General features: G+C 37.9%; 1 protein-coding gene across 2 annotated transcripts in view; it reads right to left on the bottom strand.

Moving 5' to 3' along the window:
• The window catches only part of Rspo3 (R-spondin 3), a 78885-nt gene that overhangs the window by 30739 nt on the left and 26996 nt on the right, over nucleotides 1-21150 (bottom strand). For both annotated transcript variants that reach the window (XM_040728253.1, XM_005065776.4), the window contains exons 2-4: nucleotides 19283-19474; nucleotides 17465-17611; nucleotides 12845-13042 (exon numbers count right to left, since the gene is read on the bottom strand). In XM_040728253.1, coding sequence (XP_040584187.1) covers nucleotides 12845-13042; nucleotides 17465-17611; nucleotides 19283-19474 — 537 coding nt within the window. The remainder of the gene's footprint in view (nucleotides 1-12844; nucleotides 13043-17464; nucleotides 17612-19282; nucleotides 19475-21150) is intronic.

The raw sequence follows: 21150 nt of genomic DNA, 5'->3' as shown, positions 1-21150 counted from the left end.
CATATGCTACATTGTGTTTTCAGTCCTCCATCAATTGTCATAAATTCCTTATAACTTTTTGCTATTGTAAGTAATATTTTTATGAACATGGGTAAACGAATGTCTCCTTGATATTCCACTTTCAATTATTTTAGTATACATTCAGAATTCGGATTGCTGGATCATACTGTAATTCCAGCTTGGATTTCTGTGGAACTGCCACACAGGCTCTATCATCTCCCATTTCCTACAGACACTGCATAAAAGTTCCAATTTCTCCTCTTTCCATTGTCAATATATTTTATGTACTGGATCTGCATAGTACTTCAGTAGAGCAAAGTGTTTTGTTTCTAAAAATCAGTTTGAAAAGCTATAGTTCTAAACACAAGACCCTATTTCACTCCCTAGTATTTCTAAAACAAGTAAGCAAACAAAACCTGCTTGCTTTTATAATGCAATCATGTCACTGTAGAACCACCTGCAAAAGCCAAGAACACAATTACCAGTATCCCTGATATGGTTGATATACCCTGTGTCTTCAAGACACAGACTGCCCCATTGATTCTATATCTTTGTTCCCCCTTTTTCGTTTCTTCTTTTAAACTACCTTTCCAACTCTCTTAGCTTAATCTTCACATAATACTTAGTTCCATCTCCCTGTAGCCTGTCAGCATAACTGCTAGAAGAACGTGTTTCCTTGAGGGGAGACTGCCTTAGCAGTGAAAAGTAGTTCAAGTAGTTGTGAAGATACAAGAATTAAGGTACATGTATTAGAAGATCAAACTATACTATACTCAGTAAATAGGAACAATGACTTCACGTCTGTTAAAATAGCTACTTTTTAAAGGGTTGACAAGAGTCACCAAGAGAGCTTAGTTGTAAAGGCTCTTTCTGCCAAGAGTTATTTTTTACTTTAATTTTGACTTTTTATAAATTGTTATTACTATGTAAGAGGATGCTGTTTAGAACAAAAATGGTCTAAGACAAGCCTTTTCCATTAAAACAGGACAGAAATGATATCTGAGGAACATATAAATATATATGTGTATATATTATATATACATATATACATAAACACATGTATACAAATACTACATGTATCCTCATTTATGTATATAAACATAATTACATTAGTGTGCTTAATACTGTCTAGCTCACAATTGTTACTCAATAAATGTTTGTTATTGTGTCTGCCAGTTAAAAAAAATAGCATTGTAGAAATAAATGTCGTAATTTAAACCCTTAGCCTGGTCAGATGTCTCAGGCTACAGTCCTTCCATGGCAGGCCTGACATTCTCAGTTGGTCCCTAGACCTTACTGGAAGTAGAGGATTGACTGTGAAAGTGGTCCTTTGTATATCACATGTGTATACTCACACACACATACTACACACACATATACTCATTAATCACATGTTTTCTCACACACACATACCACACACACATATACTCACTAGTCACATGTGTACTCAAATACACTGCCACACACACACATATACTCACTAGTCACATGTGTACTCAAATACACTGCCACACACACACATATACTCACTAATCACATGTTTTCTCACACACACATACCCCACACACAAATACTCACTAGTCACATGTACTCACATACACATAGCACACACACATATACTCACTAATCACATGTGTTCTCATATACACTACCACATACACATATACTCACTAATCATGTGCTCTCACACACACATACCACACACACATATACTCACTAGTCACGTGTACTCACATACACATACCACACACACATATACTCACTAGTCATGTGTACTCACATACACATACCACACACACATATGCTCACTAATTGCATGTGTTCTCACATACTCATACTACATACATACACTCACTAAATAAAACATTTTAAATGCACATAAACTCCCTTCTCTTACACATTTCTAAACAGATCTTGAGGAACTAGGTAAATGTGAATCTACTATGGCTTCCTTCATGAAATACTTTGTTTTTTTGTTTTTTGTTTTGTTTTTTGTTTTTTTGTTTTCCGAGACAGGGTTTCTCTGTGGCTTTAGAGGCTGTCCTGGAACTCACTCTGTAGATCAGGCAGGCTGGCCTCGAACTCACAAAGATCTGCCTGCCTCTGCCTTCCGAGTGCTGGGATTAAAGGCGTGCGCCACCAACGCCAGGCTTCGTGAAATACTTTGATAAACTAAATTGTCATTGCTGGGGAAAGAAATGAAAGCATAAGCCCTGTAGCATGTGGTATAGATCAGGGAACTGTTAGGCCGCTTATTTGACACAATGCATACTCATTATCCTGAGAGACAGTTCACTATTGTACTGTGTATTTCAGTATTTCACCAAAATAGTTGTCTACTAAGCATACTAGTTGCATTATAGAAAGCTAGATTGTAATCTAGATTTATTTGGGTAATAATGCTTTTGTTCATGAATTGCAATTAGTTAGGCAAAGTTTCCTAATTTTAACTATATACATTTTCTTTATAGCTGTTTTTCATTGTACTTTATTTATTTTTTTATTTAGAGTGAATGTGTGTGCACATGTGTGTGAATGTGTGTGTCTGCGTGTGTGTACATGTGTGAATATGTGTGTGTGTGTGTGTGTGTGTGTGTGTAGAGGTCAAGGGGTTGGTTCTTTCTCTCTACTGTATGGTCCTAGGATCCAGCTGAGATTGTCAGGCTTGGTGGCAAGAACTGTAACCCCTGACCTATATCACTGGCCTATATGCACACTTCTATCTGCTGCCTTGCTTCTGAAATAACAATCTGTCTCAGGTGTGAGTTCAGTATGTCATTTCCTTGCCTGAATTTAGATAGTATTCCAAAGTGGAAAATAAATGTGCTTCCAAATACTCTCTTGCTTGTGATGTAAAAGTGAAGAGACACCTACATATCGGTCCTGAGTCATGAAACGTAATTGCTCTTTGTTGAGCAACTCTTCTGTTTATCTGATTCTCTGAATAAAAACAGAAAAAGACCAGGCTCGCCTCTCAGAAACAACAAATAAACAAAACAATCCCTCGTAAGACATATTTTCCTGCTATAGTGGCTTGGCCTCACAGAGGCCAGAGTTATGACCCAGTGATGTATGCATAACATAAACACAAAGAGTTCAGTAATTAAGTTTGAGTTAATCTTAAAGTTCCAGTGGCATGATGAATAATTAAGTCAAAGGTCATTACCCACACTGGTGTGTCTCATAAGAACCCTGAGCAGCTAGAAATGGAAATGAGCATGCCTTCATTGGAGTCTGCAAATCAGTCCCAGAAACCATTCAAAGAGTATTGGGTTCAGTTAAAGTCAATTTAATCCCATAAAAATGTTTCTAAAACCCCAAAACTGTAAAAACTGGTTTAATGAAAATATTAACATTATGCTAGATCTGTACATCTGGTCAAAATTGGAAAAACTAAAAAAAACCTTGCTTCAACTTCATCACTTAAATTGCTTTTCCACAGATATTGGCCAGAAAGTATCTTGTGAAAGAGTATGCTTTTATATTGAGCAATTTTGAGCATGTTCATATTTGCAAGTCAAACTACCATTTACAATGGTCCACTTGTACCCAGCTTTAATTGTAGGCATGTGATCAATTGAAAATCAGACCAATCAAAATATCGTAAATGTTCATTGCAGTGATTGGTTCTAGGAATGGACTTGTGATTCAAGCTGATCAACTAGAATCTTGCATGAAATAGGACAAGTGGAGAGGGAAGTAAAGGTAACTTTCCCTTTAAATTGAGATTTTAACATATAGACGGGGACTACTTGGAGCCAGATTGCTTCTAAATTCCAAAAAAGACTCACAGTATTTGGCAACAAACCAACAAACAGGGAAAGAAAAGGAGACATGAGCTGAAATGGTGAAAACAGAGAAAACAGATGGCTTAAATGGCCTCGGGCATTTACAAAATTCTATGCTTAAAACCTATTGTTTTCTTTTGCTTAAGATAATTTCAAATCCATCATTTTCAACTCAAAGGTCCTGATGAATACTGGTACATTATTTTCGACACAGGCAGCCAGTTCATATAGATAATGAATAATTCTTAGAGATGGTACAATCAGAAGGAAAAATTATTGAAAAATATTTTAAATTTAGATTAGAAGGAATGAACATGATTTGGAAAAAGTGTTGAAAGGGACTGAAAGTCCTTGAGGAAGCAAATGCGAGTAGAGTAGATTAGAGTGTCAGGGAATTTTCCCTTCACACCATTTGCCATGCTAACATAGTAGCTTACTGGTGCAAGACACTGTGCTGGGAATTCCATGCTTGGATTTGTTCATCAGTAAAATACATACCACCTTGGTCTGAGAGTTTGGTTTAACAGTCATACGGGATTAAATCCCTGAAGCCTGAGTGAAGTATTTTTATTTGTAATATTCCAAGTAGACAGTTTTTAAATCCAGAAACTCTGGTATTTATATAACCTAGTTTCCATAGCTATGGTTTGGCATCAAATAAAGCGTCTTAATGACATAGTAAACAGACAATTTTTAATGTAACCAAGAGAGCATTTCTGTCCAGTGATGCCCCGGAGATCAACTGCCATCCGGTTGAATCTGCTCCCTTATACCTGTTGGGAGGCCTAAGAAGGTGCGCAGTCCATTTTTCAAAGTTTGTCTGTGAGGCTATTATGAAGTTGCTGCAGTAAGTAAAGAGAGAACAAGACAGTAATCTACGGGAAGAATAATTCTTTTTGTGTGTACAAATGTGGGATTGTGTCTCCTATGCCAAAGGGGCTTTAGCAACAGCAGCAGTTTTAAGGCGTGGTACGGATGCGGGGAGCTAGACAGGGACGTGAAAGGAGGAAGTGTCTTTTTTGCTGAGAAATGTTTACTTTGTAATTAGCAAAGGACAAGAAAGCCCTTTTGCAAACTACATTTGGGGGTCCAGCATTTAAATTTATGCTGATGCTCTTGGAGTCTCTCTCTGGGGAACCCTACTAATTGGCAGGAGTCTCATCTGGCTAGAGCGGGTTATGAATGAAGCCAAAGGTCTTGGGGTCATTTCTCCAAAGGCCCTATTAGCTCAAAGCTCTGTCCCACAGACCCAAGTTGTACCTTTAACCCTACTCAGCCATTTGAAAAACATCCATTAGTGTATCACTGGGGAGGGGGGGAATCCACAGGAAAATACATATATTTTCTAGAGACTTAAACAAAATATAGGCAGGTCTATTTTATGTTTGCCAGCATAAATAAATGCTTTTGTAAATGTGCTAGATAACTCTAATGAAAACCACAGTTACTAGTATTATCATGAAAATGAAAACTCTCAACACAGGTTTTTGCTCCAAGAGAACTGAACAGGGTGATCACAGCTGTATGGAACATTAAGCATCATATTAATACCTATAATATAAAAATCATGGCGAAAGGGGAGAGTATTTTTTAAAAATTTCACTGCTGTATTTGCTACACTTCAGAACACCTAGCACAAAGTGGTACTTATGTACATATTTATGTACTATGTGAGTATATCTTGGCTCAACTTTAAAAAGTTATTTTTTGTGATTTCAGGTATGGATGTTTGGCCTGCACATGTGTGTATAACCTGTGTGCCTGGTGCCTTTAGATGTCAGAGGACAGCATCAGATCCTGTGGGGTGGGAGTTATGGATAGCTGCAATCTGCCCTGTGGGTGCTGGGAATCAAACCTTGGTCCTCTGAAACAGTAGCAAGTTCTCCTAATGGCTGAGCCATCTCTCCAGACCCTTGGCCTGCCTTTTACATTTTTCTCCTTAGTCTTCTTGCCATGGTTAACTCTGGTTGTTAACTTGATGCGATTTAGAAACACTGTGGAAGTATACTTATAGGCATATCTATGAGGCAGTTTCTCTATTAGGGTAGCTGACACTAAGTGTGGGTAGCACCATTGCATGGGTTGGGGTCCTGGACTAAATAATAAGGAGAAAGAAAACTGAGCACCAGTACTCATCTCACTCTGTTTCCTGGCTGACCTAGCAATGCAACCAGTTGTTCCTGTTGCCAGGGCTTTTGGGGTGATGGACTATGACCTCAAACTGGGAGCCAAAATAAACCCTCCTTTTAAAAGTGTGTGTGTGTGTGTGTGTGTGTGTGTGTGTGTGTGTGTGTTTGGTGGCAGGTATTTTGTAGCATCAAGGGGTAATATATAATATACTTCACTCTACACATAGGAAGGTACAATAGAGATGATATCCTGAACATCTATACCATGTGTTCGAAAGAATGAGGTCACAATAAGACATTGGTAAAGACTAGGTGACCTTATTCATCCAACTGCGAACAAGATAACGATCACTGGGTGGCAGAAATGCTCACTTTCCTTCCCTCCTGCCTGTGCTTACAAGGCACCCAGCAAAGTAATGTCACAGTTGCCTCAGGCAACAGGTGCAACTTATTCCTCATCTTGTGAGTCAGGAATGCCTTCTGACTAGCACAAAGTAACAGAAGGTTGTGGAAATATAAGCTTGGCAGGTCTAAGTACATCCTCACAAAAAAACTACTTCTGTTTTCTTCTTTGAACCTGATGAACCTTTCTTGACATTGAGCATAGCCTAACTTCTTCAGTGTTCAACCACCCAGCCACATGAGGAAGTCCAGCTAAAATCACAACTGGTAGGAGCATCTCTGCCTAAACTGACCAGTCACAGTTTTTTAAATGGACAGTTGTTGCCTGAAGCCTCTATGCTCCGAGGTTACTTATTATGTCGCATGAGTCTATTGAAACAGCTCACAAAGACAGTATGTTGTTAGGTTAGGGACTGAAGAATGTTGTTTGCAATAAGCTGGTACTCTCTCAAGTAACAAAACAGTGTGTTATTTTAAACACATTAAAGACAGAGTTCATTACATCCCTGCCACATGAGCATCAGACCTGAGTTCAGATCCTCAGAAGCCACATAAAAGCAAGGCACAACAGCATGGGTCATAGCATCAGCCCTGGACTGAGTAGGACAGACAAACAGCATCTAGTAGCTCATTGCTGAGCCATTCTAACCAATCACTGATCTCCAGGTTGAAAGAGGCATCATATTGAGATAAAGTAATATAAGCCAAATACCACAAGCCAGGAAAGGAAAGCCTTCCCATTTGCTACAGAGTTCCCTTTTGACATTAGGAAGTCTGTGAGTGCTGGGAATAGTGGTTCACAATTTTGATCCTATCACTTGGGAGGCAGATCAGATCTCTGTGAGTTTGAGGCCAGCCTGGTCTACATAGTGAGTTCCAGGACAGCAAGGGCCGTTTCAAAAATCAGAAGAAGAGTAAGAAAGAAGGAAAAGAAAAGAAAAAGAAAGGAAGGAAGAAAGGAAGGAAGAAAGAGGAGGAGAAAAAGAAGTTGTTATTTGGGAGTATAAGTGGAATTATAAAATGTGTAAAAGGCAAGAGATCTAGTAACTGTCATTCACTTTTTTCTATATTCGTTCAAATGCTGGCTGGGTACTTCCATTTCCTTATGGTATCAGTTACACAAAGTAAATATCTTGGATTAGTTTCAGACCTACAAATGTGGGCAGCAGAGAACCCTCAGAAAGATTTGGCCATTAAAGGTCAAATTAAAAGGTGTTTTTGGCTTTCTCTAACAAAGTAGAGTAACTATTGTTTCAAATAAGCTATGATATATTAATGTGTAACTCTAAAAGAGGAGCATAAATTCCCAACACATAAATAGTATTAACACTCCAAGATGTAAGTGTTTACAAAATTTACTTGAATATTACCATTGAAATATATGTTAAATTATCATAATGAATTCCATGAAGATGTATAAATACATCTCAACCAAGAAGATTGTTGAACTTAAAATTCTGTCTAATAAAGAATATTGTAAAACAAGAGATAACAATAGCTATTGTAAGTAAATTTGGTGAAAAGAAGGCTAAATACTCACTGAACACTGGTAGGCTTTCCTACTAATGACATATAGCAAAATATTTGGGTCGGCCTTTTAAGAAAAAATAAATATATTTACAATAAGGAATTTCTGCAATAAGGAATTTCTGCTCTGTGAATGATATCTATATAACTGGAATTTTTAAAAGTTAGATGTGTGTGTGTGTTGTCATATATATATATATATATATATATATATAGGTTTTGTCAGAGGTCAAAGATGGTATTATGTACTTTGCAACTGGAAGTTATAGGAAGTAACTGAAGTTACAGGACGTTATCAGCAGGCAAGTGTGGGTGCTTGGCAACTGACTCTGATATTCCACTAGAGCAGCAAGTGCTTTAATCACTGATATATCTCTCCAGATACCCAGATATTAATAAAATTCAAATTTCTATATTAATCTTTTTTTTTGCAAAATTGACTAGTGCATATACTCCAAGGAAAGATTATACCTATTTGAGCCCCCCTTTGTTCTTTCCACCATATATAGATATCCAATGGCAAGAGGTCCTCCCCAGCATCTCAACAGACCATCCATTTGTGTAGGACTGGCTTTATACAAGAAAGGTAACAAAAAGATTATTAACTGTCCCTGCAGCATTTTATTCATATATCATTAGGAGGTAATAGTGTCCCATCAGAAACAAGAGAGCTCCTATCACTTCATACTCTTTGGAGAGGGTAGTTTACTCACAGCAATAGCTAAAGAGCAAAAAGACCTCATCCTGAAATGTTTGCAAGGATAAGCGTCTCCAGTTAGCCAGCCAGCCTTCTGAGAGATGAAGATGGTATACTCTTAGTTGCTAACAACAAGAAATGCATCTATTTATCGTCAATAACAAGAGCTTCATCTAGTTGCATTCTGGAAATCTTGATTGTTTTAAAATAACATTTAATATAAATCCTTCCTGCAAGTAACTCATCTATGAATCAAGAGAATAATTACAAATATTGCACAAAAGTTTAAGTTAATGAAGCTGAGTATGGTTATTCAAACCACACCTTTAATTCCGGTACTCAAAAGACAGAGATTGGAAGATCCCTGGGGGGGGGGTCCAGTCAATCATGATCTACATATCAAGTTCTAAGACAGACAGACAGACCTATATAGTGAGACCCTGCATTTAAAAAAACAACCAAAACCCCAAACCAATAAGACAAAGAAGCTGACCACCCAAATCTTTAGAACATTTCACCATTTTTGTTACATTTTATAAAATGTGATGTTGCTGTGATTGTAAAAGTAGTATTCATCATAAACATAATCCATGCTTATAACGTTGGTAGTTGAGTAACACCCAACTATCTTCCCTTTTGTCGTTTACATATAGTGATCTATGTCTTTCTAAAAGTCTGTGAAGACACAGAGGCCATCTACAGTTTAGTCAGCTAAGATGATGGCCTGCTAATTCTGTGCTGGTTTCTTCCCTGGAGGGCCTCTGGACATTTTGTTCTCTCTACTTAATCAATTCCCTCTTGTCTTTCAGATGGAGTGGGTGCTCATTCATCTTTAGGGAAGAAGATAGACCCTTGCTCTAGTATGGTCATGTCTCCTCTCTTCTTTCTTTCCCATGGTCATAGGACACCTCTGATTAGTGAAATCCTTTTCACAAGTTAAAGAATTTTCTCCATTATTTGTTAACTGCCCTAAACATTATCTATGTGATAAATTGATGGAATGTACGAATGAATAAGAAACACGTTGATCTTCTTCCCAACACACACACACACACACACACACACACACACACACACACACCCTTTTACACCAAAAACAGGTACACACACATGCTGTTTCACTTCCCTTGAAGTTACACTGAGCATGTCAAAAAGTCAATAATTGTGGACTGACAACCACTGAAAATGTACAGTCTCTTCGTTTACTATGTCAATAGTTTTAATATGTATATTCTACAAGTCTATATGATTGTCTATATAACCTTTTAGAATGCATCTTATATATCTTAACACTCCAAATACATTATTAAGTCCATAAATGTTCAACAGACAGACACATTCTAATAGTGATAGCTTTTTAAGAGTAACTTATGAATAATTCAAAGCTGATTTTAAAAGGCGAGCATGATAGATAAAAGAAGATAATCCTAAATAGTAGACAAATAGTACAGTTGGTTATAACTAGGAATCGTGACTTCAAAAAATACATTGACTTCCTTAGCCTTGTTTCCTATAGTTACTATAAGCACAAGAAAAGTGGAAGTAAGAAAAATAATGTGTGTGAGAGATTTTGTGTCTTTTCAAAACACTATCTGTATCTAGAAACTATTTCCTTCTACTTAACTTTTCTGAATGCCTCGTGGAAAACCATTTCTGGATCTTATCACTCTTCCCTGGAGCTTCTGCCTTTGGTAATTAGAATGCAGCAGAAAAGAAATCCTGAAAACAAGTCTGCACCTGCTCCAAATAAGAGTGGCCTGTCTCTGCCCAGTGTTTCCCTCTCAGGCAGGTCCCAGATGCAGGTTTCAAATCAAGATGTGAGCATGCACCTTGTAACAAAGACCTGGCCTTTTGCTTCACTGTCTATCAGTGCTGAAGCCAGACAATTAAAAAACCTCTTCCTATTTTTAAGCATTCTAAACTCTGAAATCAGAGTAATTAAGCAGCAGATAGATACGCCAGAGGGTAGATCTCGTCCTTATCATTGTACAGTGCTTATCTCTTAAACTGCCTGAAGGTTTCTTACCGTTTACCCTCCTAAGATAAAAAAAAATGATCAGCTCATCCAGAAACCATTAGGTCACTGTCTTCTAGTCTATTTAGCCTTCTGGAATCCTTCCTTTCTTAGTGTTTATGCTTCTTACTATTTATATTTAAAATACTTCATGGTGGACCACTCATGTTTCATAAATGTGCATCAAAGCCTAAGTGAGGACTTGGGTAAAATTGCCATATCCTATATAGTTGATGGAAAGCGTCTATACACAGACCACAGTTACTCACTTTCTTGACTTCTTGCTGTTGACATAAGATATTAGATGAGTAGACATTAAAAGAAGTTAAGGAGGTAATGAATTAAGAACGCAGTTTTAGTCCTTCCTTACATTTTCTATCCCACGTTAAAAAATGAAATCAGCACACTGAGATACAAATGAAGAGTAATAAAAACTGATATGAGACTAGAGATGTCATTACAGGGAATTCACAATTCCTGTTAGTCTGCGCATTATCAAATTTGAAAAATAATGAAACATTTATATTGTTCTAATTGTATATAGTTCCGTTTTAAGTGTAATGTGTGTCTGTATGCTCAGAAGGAAGGGACAAAGATCAGAATCAAAATTTTAAGTGAAATCTTAAGTTACAGGTGGCTGTTCAAACAGCTTTATGGCATAGCTTCTCTTTTAGTGACTAGTTTTAAGAAATGACAATATTTATGACAGGGGCAAGAAAAGGTAGATTGGAAAAGCATATTCTAAAATAAAATAGGAAAGATAATATGGCAATTTTATGGGGTAAGCTTTATCTAATTTATATTTTAAAGGGAAATGTACAAAATACTTATTAATACTGTATAATTTATAGAAAGAGTATGATTGAAGACTACATGTAGCTCATTAAATTTCAAGACCATTTAGTAAATAGAAGTAACCATGTAGCAATGGGCTCATACCAACAGAGTGCTCAAACAGTTGACTTCCAAAGCCAACTCTTACAATCTAAGATGTTTTAAATTAATTGGTAACAAATGCTAAAAGACCTTTTCCACTAGCCAACTTTCATTCCCGAAACTAAATTTTAATCAAAACCTCTTTCAAATTTACAAAAGTCTGATGTTCTCTTTAACATAACCCATATCTTCAGAAATTTTACTACTCTTATGTGTTGAGTGCAATGGTAATGGAAGTCTCCAAACATTCTTATTGTAGCCAACTCATTCTGCAGATACTATAAAAAAGCATTTTTCAAAGCTCAGGTGACCCAAATTCTTTTTTATATAAACATCGCTCATGTTTGTAGCATCCTCCTTTGTGTTCACAAGAAACTCCTTTACTATAGGACATTGTGACCATCTGTTTAGCCATCCCAGCTTCCCACTGAGTTTGACTTCACAGTACTCTTAGAGAACCTTCTATGTAGCTTGAATCTCTAGGGATTAGCAGATATGAGGTCACAAAAGTAAGCGTTCAATACAAGCATGTGAATGAGTAAGTGAAGAAACGACTAAAATAAGCTAAGGAAGTTCAGCTGCAGGGGCATCCAGCCTCTGTCAATTAGCTAATTGAGAGGGTCATTTGCAGACTCACCAAAAGATTACCTATAATTATTTAAAGGCACACAGCAGATTTGTAGGCAGTGGTGCTGGGGATGTGATTGAGAAATATGGGAGAATGATAATTTAAAAATCAGCAGCTGCAGTTCTTCTAAACGAAGTTTGTTTCCACTCATGCTCTACATCCAAGGTAAATTTCTTTTGGGTACTTAGAAATTTTAACATGTTCTGACACAGATCACATTGATCTAACAGGTTATGCAACCTTATATGAGACATATCAAAGCAACTTGGGACAGAACGTCCTCAGTGCTCTTGATCCTTTACTTCCAATGTGAAACTTGGAGTCATCGGCACCAATTTAACATATAAGCAAGGAAGGGAATGTGTCGGTGGAGATGGTCCCTTTGCTCTGGTCTTATCTTCACCTTGTGTTTATGAAACTTCCCAAAAGCTCCTACGCATTAACAAGACAGATCACAGGGGGAAAAATCAAGCCCAAATGCTTTTACAGTAGTCTTCTGAAATGAGGTTTATTTATCATACTCTAAAGTTCTGAGATCAGGTTCCATACTAAAAAAATGTATCCTATCTATAATCTGTAACTTGGAGTCATAATGTTCTTTTTCTACACATTTAGAGCTTTGGATAGAGGAATGATGCCAAATATCCCATATAAAGCTATAGAGTGAGACATGCATCACGTTGTGAGGGCTCAGAGAAGCAAATTTTGTCAGTGTGTCTGTACCTCGCTCTCCCTTCGAGCACTTCTTTCTTTGTACTATACACGTTCTTGTCTCGCTGGTTGGGGGACACAGGTTACCCTTGGCTGAAGGATGCTGTAGTATTTCTCGGACCCGCGTTTCAGTCCCTCTTCTGAAGCCACACGTTTTTCCTTTCTTCATGCATGGGCTCCAAGGACCCCAGTCACTGGCCTCACAGTGCACTGAAACCAAACAGAAACTGTCTCAGCTGACTCGCAGGTGCAGGTAGGATTGTCAATGAAACAAGCAGACAAACAAACAAAAAATCCATATCACACATCTAAAACTGGGCAAGATAACAGGAGTAAGGGGCAGAAGTAGGATGTTTCTAGTACACATGTTGTTGGGTCAGTACCTTCTTTCATCAAATTGGCCTTCTACAGGGGACCCAGCTAACCCAGGCACGAGCATAATTACAACTCCACTAAGGCTTTGTATGGTTCTCAGCACTGCTATAATTCTTGTGTGATCCTTAATAGAGCTTGAGGGAATTAAACTTTAGCAGATTTCAGAATTATTTGGAAGTCATTATAAAGGACAGGATGATGAACCCTACCCTAGAACTTCTCATGAAGTTGCTTTGTTTATTTATTTATTTAATTTTGGTTTCTCAAGACAGGATTTTTCTCTCTAAGAGCTCTGGCTGTCCTGGAACTTGCTGTGTACACCAGACTGGCCTTGAACTCACTAGCCTCTGCCTCCCTAGTGCTGGGGTTAAAGGAGTGCACCACTATTGTCAAGCTCTGATAAAGTTTTAAGGTGGAGCAGTTGTGCCTTCTTTACAAAGCGAGCAATGCTATATGCAGACAGGAATGCTGTTTGAGTTGAGAACATCTGGGAATCCATGTGTTTGTCCTCTACACAGTGCCCTTCCTATTTCCCATGCTGCTGGATACCTAAATAATATCTATGACTCAGCAAATGAGCAGCAGCCTCTCACCTTAGGGAACTTCTCTGGTCAGTGACTGCTGATAACTCACATCTGGACTGAATGTCCTTGCGTGGCTCTTAAAGGGCAGAGTGTGCCCAGCCGAAGCTCTTGTGAAGAGTTGTTTCCTTTGTGTGAGTGTAGTTTCTCTGCTTCTCATTAATAGTAGTAGAAAAGAAACAACTCCAAAATTCCCTTTTCCTTCTTTCCTTCCTTCCTTCCTTCCTACCTTCCTTCCTGCCATCCTCCTTCCCTCCCCCCTCCTTTCCTTCTTTCCTTCCAGCAGAGTCTCTATATGCAGTCCAATCTACCCTCAAGCCTATGATCCCTGTGCCTCTGTCTCCTGATTAGCAGCATTGACTGTGTGCGTTACCTGGTCTAAAAATGCTGTTCCTGTTTTTATGACCACGAAACCTCCTAACATACAACGGAAATGGCTTCCAGTACAAACTTTCAGAGAGTACAAATTTGTCTTCACAAGAATGTGTTTTCCAGTCATCTCTTCCATCGTCTTCTGATTTAACGGTTTGTTCGTTTGTAAGAATACAATCTCCTATGACAACCTTAAAAGCAGTAACCTATGTGTTCTAGAGATTCAAAATGAAATCTCTAGATATAAGTATTTTAAGTTAAAATTTTATTTTAAATCTAGAGATTTAAAATGCTCTTCATTTTTATGGGTATTTTAGTCACTTGTAGATACCTGAATGCGGCAAAGAGCCATATAAAAGTAAATTTGTTTCTGAAAACTTCCGTGAGCAGTATTGAACTAGCTTCAAAATAAGCTTCACATTCAGTTAAAGCTTTGCATTCCTGATTGGAGAATGAAGTAGCTACAGTATTTAATAGCATAATCTTTTGACAATTATGAACACTATTGCCTCACATCCTCTCTTTAAATTAATCATCAAAAAGTAATACAGCCTAGAAAGTCTCAAGAAGGCTGAGAACAGAGATGTTAGTCTGTAAGTAAACTTTGTGTGTGTGTGTGTGTGTGTGTGTGTGTGTGTGTGTGTGGTGTGTTTAACATTACGATTGAGAGGACAAATTAGAAAATCATTGTTTAATATGGAAGCCAGGTCTTTCGTGACAAAGATGAAAAGTCAAACACATGCTTTGATTTTAGGCAATCAAATATGAAAAGTTACAGCACAGATAATTACTGATCTAAAACCAGAAAATGAATGGTTATAAAGGCAAAATTCTAATGTAAATCTTAGATAATTCCAGGGGAGGAGGAAATATAACTGAGATCAGATAGTAAAAGTCTTTAGATCAGATTGTAAAAAAAGGTATGAGGGAAAGAGATCTTTCTCCTTCAGAAATGCTTTACAAAAGCCTCATGAAGCAAATAATATATTTTTTAATAAAAATTGGAAACGCTAGCCAAATAATAGACTCAACATGAAAGTGTGATTTACGTTCAATGTAGCTAAAATGAACAATGTAGAGCTGGAAAATAACTTTGCTAAAAGAATGACCTTAACATAGAAAGCTATGCACCAACATAGTATTTCAGAAAAAATAATGAGTCCCCAGATAGTAGAAAGGGCCATACTGTAGTTGGTAACACTCTGAGATGTAGGGGAAGGGATGGCAAAATTGGTGAAACGCTGCTGTCCTGGGTTTGGTTATTAACTGCATAGGAGACACAGCTAAGGCATGAGCGAGCCCTGCCTCTCAGTGCTTAGAGTGCCACATTCCCTGTCTGTGACTATTTGCTTCTCTGAGAGGAACAATGAGGAAAACAGAATGACAGTGCAGAGAGGAAGCAAAGGTCCGTGACAATGGTGGACACAGTACCCCCAATTAGATTCCTGAACCACAGGAACTGAATACATTGTGACACTGATCTTTCATGTCATCCTGATATGGGGCCATACTTTCTGTTTCAAACCTTTCCTCTCAGTTTAACCTCTAGAGAAACAACAGTCAACCTCTACTCTAAGCAGGGGGAAATACTGTCCAGTAGGCAGTGGGGAGCTCAAGTTAAAGTGCTGATCCAAACACTGAAACTTGTGATGTGTTTTGCAGCCAACATTTCAGCTCGTTGGGTCCTAACCTTCCATACTTGTTACAGGGACACTTGATAATCCTTTGTGTAGTGCAGCACACTATCATCTTCTCTGATAATCTGCAGCAAGCCTGTGCGTGCTATGCCTGAGGACCAATACCAAATGACAGGAGTCTTCCCTTAGGGAACAGGCTCCAAGAGCCAGTCCTGAGCAGAAATTGCTGATCTAAAATACAGCTGTGCCCTAGGTCATTTATTCAACAAATGGCCATTTGGCTGCTAGTTCCTATTTTAAAATATATAATCGTCAACTAAAATTCACAGCAAGAAAGAAACTTGGTAACTTTGGAGATATAAAAGCAGTTTTCTTTGAAAGCAAACCCCAAAGTGCCACATGTAAAAACATGCTTCCTGATAGGAAAGCATTAATGAACATTTAGCTTTTAAAGACTGAACGCTGAATCTTGCAACAACTAACAAAACTTAAATATATGTCCTTTGTTCTGGGTAAAGAACAAATCCCACAAGCTTCCAGTAACTTATCCTCAAGACCCATTCTTGAGTATTTCATGGGGTGTTTCCCATTTTTTCTCACTTCTTGGAATATACTATTTCTTTTTTTTGTTTTTTTATATCATTTTTTATTTTAATTTTAAATAGCTTGTTTTACATGTACTACTTCTAATTGTCAATCCTCAGGACGAGTAGGCTAGGAGAGCTCTCATGGACCATTAACCATTTCCTACATTGTTTTTCTGTGTTCCTATTGACTAGAGAAAAGACTTAAACCAAAACAGACCCAAACTGACTCTGGACTGCTGTTTTCCAGTGCCTCTGGGGTTAACTTTCAAATATCACATGTTGGTTAGCTTCTGACACACACAAAAAAAGAGTTACAGAAATAAAAGCTGTGGTTGTCCTGAAGTGGTTAAGCCACCAAGTTATAATTATTTCTCCAACACTTTAGATTCTAACAGAAGCATACAGTAGGGACCCTGGGGCACTCCTGGAGACTATCTCATACTGAATCAAGAGGCTCTGTGTACACATGCCAGCACTGGGGCAGCATCAAAGATTCTTGCAGCCACTGCCCAAGGGACTTGGAGTTTTCCTTTGCTGTTTTCTCATTCAGTATAGCATCTGTTCCCCAAGTGTGCATCTAACTCATAGCTCTAGTAGCTGTGTAACACTTAAAAGAGAGAAAACATAGCTTGACAGTGATGTGTTATTTAGACAGACAACTTGTGTGAGGGACCTCCTCTCCAGAAAACCAGGCCTGCAATTAATCAAACTTGGGACTGTCTCACTCTGTCAATCTGAGTGAGTCCCAAGCTCGCTCTCTCTCTCTCTCTCTCTCTCTCTCTCTCTCTCTCTCTCTCTCTCTCTCTCTCTCTCTCTGGAATGTAACAAATCTTTGATGATCAGAATAGTTTGAAACAATTGCAAGTAGCCCTTAAGAAAGAATATAGGACTCTTAAGTTGCCCATGACACATGATGGACGTGGTTCTGTGAACACCTATTTCTGTAAGCAAAGATGGACAGGATGTTAGAGATACTCTCAGGTTATTGTGTAACTGGGCTTTTAGAAGAACCTTCAGAGAGACTTGCATTGCCATCTGAAGTGTTTCTCATCCATTCTAAATCTTAGAGGCCTTTCTCACCAATACTGACGCATTCCATAGTATGATTGTTTGCTTCCAACCCTTCTGGGCAGCTGTCAAGGCACTTTCCAAGGTGTAAATAAAATCCACTTTTACACTTTGTGCAGAAATTTTTGTTGAAACAGGTATCACAGTCAGCTTTGCATTCTGTAAGAGAAACACAGAAAAAGAATTGTGACCCTGCTGTCTTCTTCTCCAAACTATTGCTGGATCATCTTCCCAAATACATGCAACTCTTACATTAAAGATGGGGTTCAATGTTATGTTACTAGACTGAATTGTGGACTCTCCTCAAATCTTTAGCTGATAAACCCCAGTTGCTGCTTTAAAAATTGTGGAACAGAGGGTCTCATGAAAATACATGGATAACATACATTGGGCATCCTTATTTCCAGCATCTAAAATATAGAGTCCTCTAAAATCTGAAACATTATGATCATTGACATCATGTTCCAAAATGTTATAGATTTGGGACAGTCACATTAGGGATATATGATCATATTAAGGATATTCAAAGCCAGTAAATTCTATCTAAGTATTCTCAAATCCAATAACCTCCTAAATCAAATTTGATTCCGGAGAGTTCATATAAGAGTACTCAATATATTACTTCATTATAATTTGAGTTAAATACACAGGGATATTGCTGTTCATAACATTCATACTGTTCTCGAGCTATTTGTCCATTCACTAAAATGTAACTGTACACTATATGTCAAAAGCTATAGATACTGGTTGATAGCAGTTCATGGGGGTTATGTCCAGTGTTCACAAAGCTAGCCTTTCTACAAGGAGACACAGTAAGCATTACCATCAGTTGACTCTTAAGTTCTTAAGTAAAGATTACCATAAACCATGTTTATTATGAGTATTTTGCAACATTGTTATTAAACTTTAGCATAATCCAATACAACAGTCATGATAATATGTCTCATTTACAACCAAGATAACTGAGGCTCAAGCCTAGTCAAGAACCATGAAGGCAGGCTGAAGAAATCTGGTTTCAGAGGGGTAAGTGTTTGGAAAAACAGCAACAACAATAGCAACAGATAAATGTGGGAAAACCAGACAGGTGACTGACACATGGAAGAGACCTATTCTGGATAAGAAGGACCATGGAACACCCCACTGAGGTGACACTTTTAGAATCTTGATGAGGGAACAAGGAGCGTCCAAGTGCCCAAGGAGCCAGTGAGGAACAAAAGTTGCAAAGGCGGGTCTTGACCTGGTAAGCTCTTAGGAGGGGAACAATAAGGCTAGCACAACATGGAAGAAAGTCACAGGCAGTGGCTTGGGAGGATGGGAATGGTTGAGTTGTGATGTTCCCTGGTTTGCATCTTTCAAATTCACTTGGTTTCCATTGCTGAGACTGGACTTTTGGGGTCAAGATGACTGTACTCATAGACTTTATTTCCAACTAACAAATAATGTTTTCTTTCCTGTACTTGAACTTATAAAAGTCAAAATGGCTGAAATAATTCTTCCAGTTATTGAATACTTGGCTTTTATAATGGTAATGGTAACTCAGTTGGTTCTGATACCTATTGTAATTTTCTATAAGTCCAGTGAGTGATAATCATGTTCTTGGCTCTAGGTTTTGTACACAAACAAACAACAAACAACAAATAAAACTTGAGTGGATTTTTTTAAGTTAGTAGTGAAAATTTTCTGCCCCAAGGGATAAGTCTATGTATGCATTATCCCAAATATTATGTAGCTATTACTTATTTTTGTGTATTTTAGGTTGGTTAGAAGCTCATTTAATCAGGAGAAATCCCTGAAGATGAGATAAAAATATAAAGTGATATGGATACTTACTTGTACACTTATTTATATCTGGATATCGAGTTCCGTAATATCCACTTGGACATGAAGAGAGACACACTCCTATCTGCTTCATGCCAATTCTTTCCAGAACAAAAAATAGTCTGGGCTTACATGACAAACATCCATTGTAATCTGAACACGTCGCACAGCCTCCTTGGCAGCCTTGGCTGACGTTAGGATGCACTGGGCAGACAAAACAGAAAAACAGAAAGAGAGGTTAGACTGCAGATATAAAATTTAATGACATGTTGGTCTGTGAATACGTTATTGTAATTAGTTTTTGATGATAGTGGGTGAGTGAGAGAAAATGCCCCCTACTTTTTGTTTTAACCTGAAATTTTCCTTAACCATATATATTATTTGTAATTTTAATCTCATACATTTGTGCATTTGTAAATCCGTAATATATTTGAGTCAAATAATTCATAAAAAATAACCTCAGTAAAATATACTCACTGAATTAACATCCAGGAAAATGGAGGATTGGCCATTTTGTGGTTTTGTTTTGTTTTTTTATACAGTGAAATGGGTAAAATTCACTTGATTTTGTATGTGCAACAGATGATAAGCACACATTTCTGATTTCCTCAGCAAGTGTAATCACATGCACTTGAGTGAGAGGCTGGTTTGGGACATTATGTCTGGAACATCTATTTTCAACACTGGCACAACTATGAGCACAACTCAAATGGATTCAGAAACTACATTAGCATCTTGTCACTGCCCAATGCTTTTCTGAAATATTTCTTCTTACCATTCAAATTGATATCATGTAAAAAACTTGGCATTTGAATCTCTTATTAGTAAGTCTATGTGGGTCAAATATCAGTGCTGATTTAATGTTTGTTTACTATTTTGTCCTTTGGGGGGGGTCTTAGAGTTTTTGTGACTCTATGTAAATCTCCTTTCAAGGTAAAGGCATGTTTGCTGAGGGTGGACCACTCTAATAGAAGAATCACATCAGTACACTTTCCCAGATTTCTAACTGTCATCCATGATCGCTGGCAAATCTGAACAGACATAAATATTCGAGGAACCATTGATTGAGCTCCTCTCATTTAACGTTACTGTAGGCATTAATTATGTGTCATCTGATAGGACTAAATAAGGGGCATGCTTCATGAAGCTCGTGTTCAAGGTTATCGTCTTTCCAAATGGATTCTCTGTCCAAATACAATGCTAATCCTTCCGGCGTTTCTAAATGCCAGAAGGAAGATGTTGTTCCCTTGACAGGGAGTATACAGGTGTCTAAAGGCACCTTACCATATTTCTGACTTCTTTCATTGACTGAGGAAGGTATAACCATCAGTAGACATGGCCACTATTAATCTGTCTTTGCAGTGATGTCGGATTATCAAACTCTGTATTTCAGAAACAAAGTCCTCCAGTCTTCTGATGCCACCCCAGGAAGTGGAGTGAGAGGCAAACCAGGGTCTGGGCAATAAACTTTAAAGGTCCCCCATTAATAATCTTTCTCCACCAGTTAGGCTCCACCTAATGTCTCCACCCCTCCCCGGATATTATCACTTACTAGCTAGGCAACAAGTATTCAAAACACGAGCCTGTGAGAAGTTCTTTGAATTTCAAGTAGAGTAATAAGGGAAGGTGTGAGCTCCGATAGACATTTAAACTACTAGTCCGTTTTCACAGTGATATTTGGTTATTAAGTTCTTCATTGCAAAAACAAAGTCCTCTAGACATAGTTAGAAATAGTACCCGTAAAACCAAACAGTCTTCCCATTGGGGTGATGGGTTAGCTACACAGAGGTCATTCGGTTGACCAGCTTCCCCGGGCCTTCAGGAAACCATCCCCAAATCAGCCACAGGAACCACAAGCAGCTCATTCTCATTCCAAGACG

Source organism: Mesocricetus auratus, unplaced genomic scaffold (genome assembly GCF_017639785.1).
Source record: "Mesocricetus auratus isolate SY011 unplaced genomic scaffold, BCM_Maur_2.0 Super-Scaffold_100018, whole genome shotgun sequence".
Lineage (NCBI taxonomy): Eukaryota > Metazoa > Chordata > Mammalia > Rodentia > Cricetidae > Mesocricetus > Mesocricetus auratus.
Note: the sequence above shows the minus strand (reverse complement) of the source record. Positions and strands in the feature narration are given on the sequence as shown.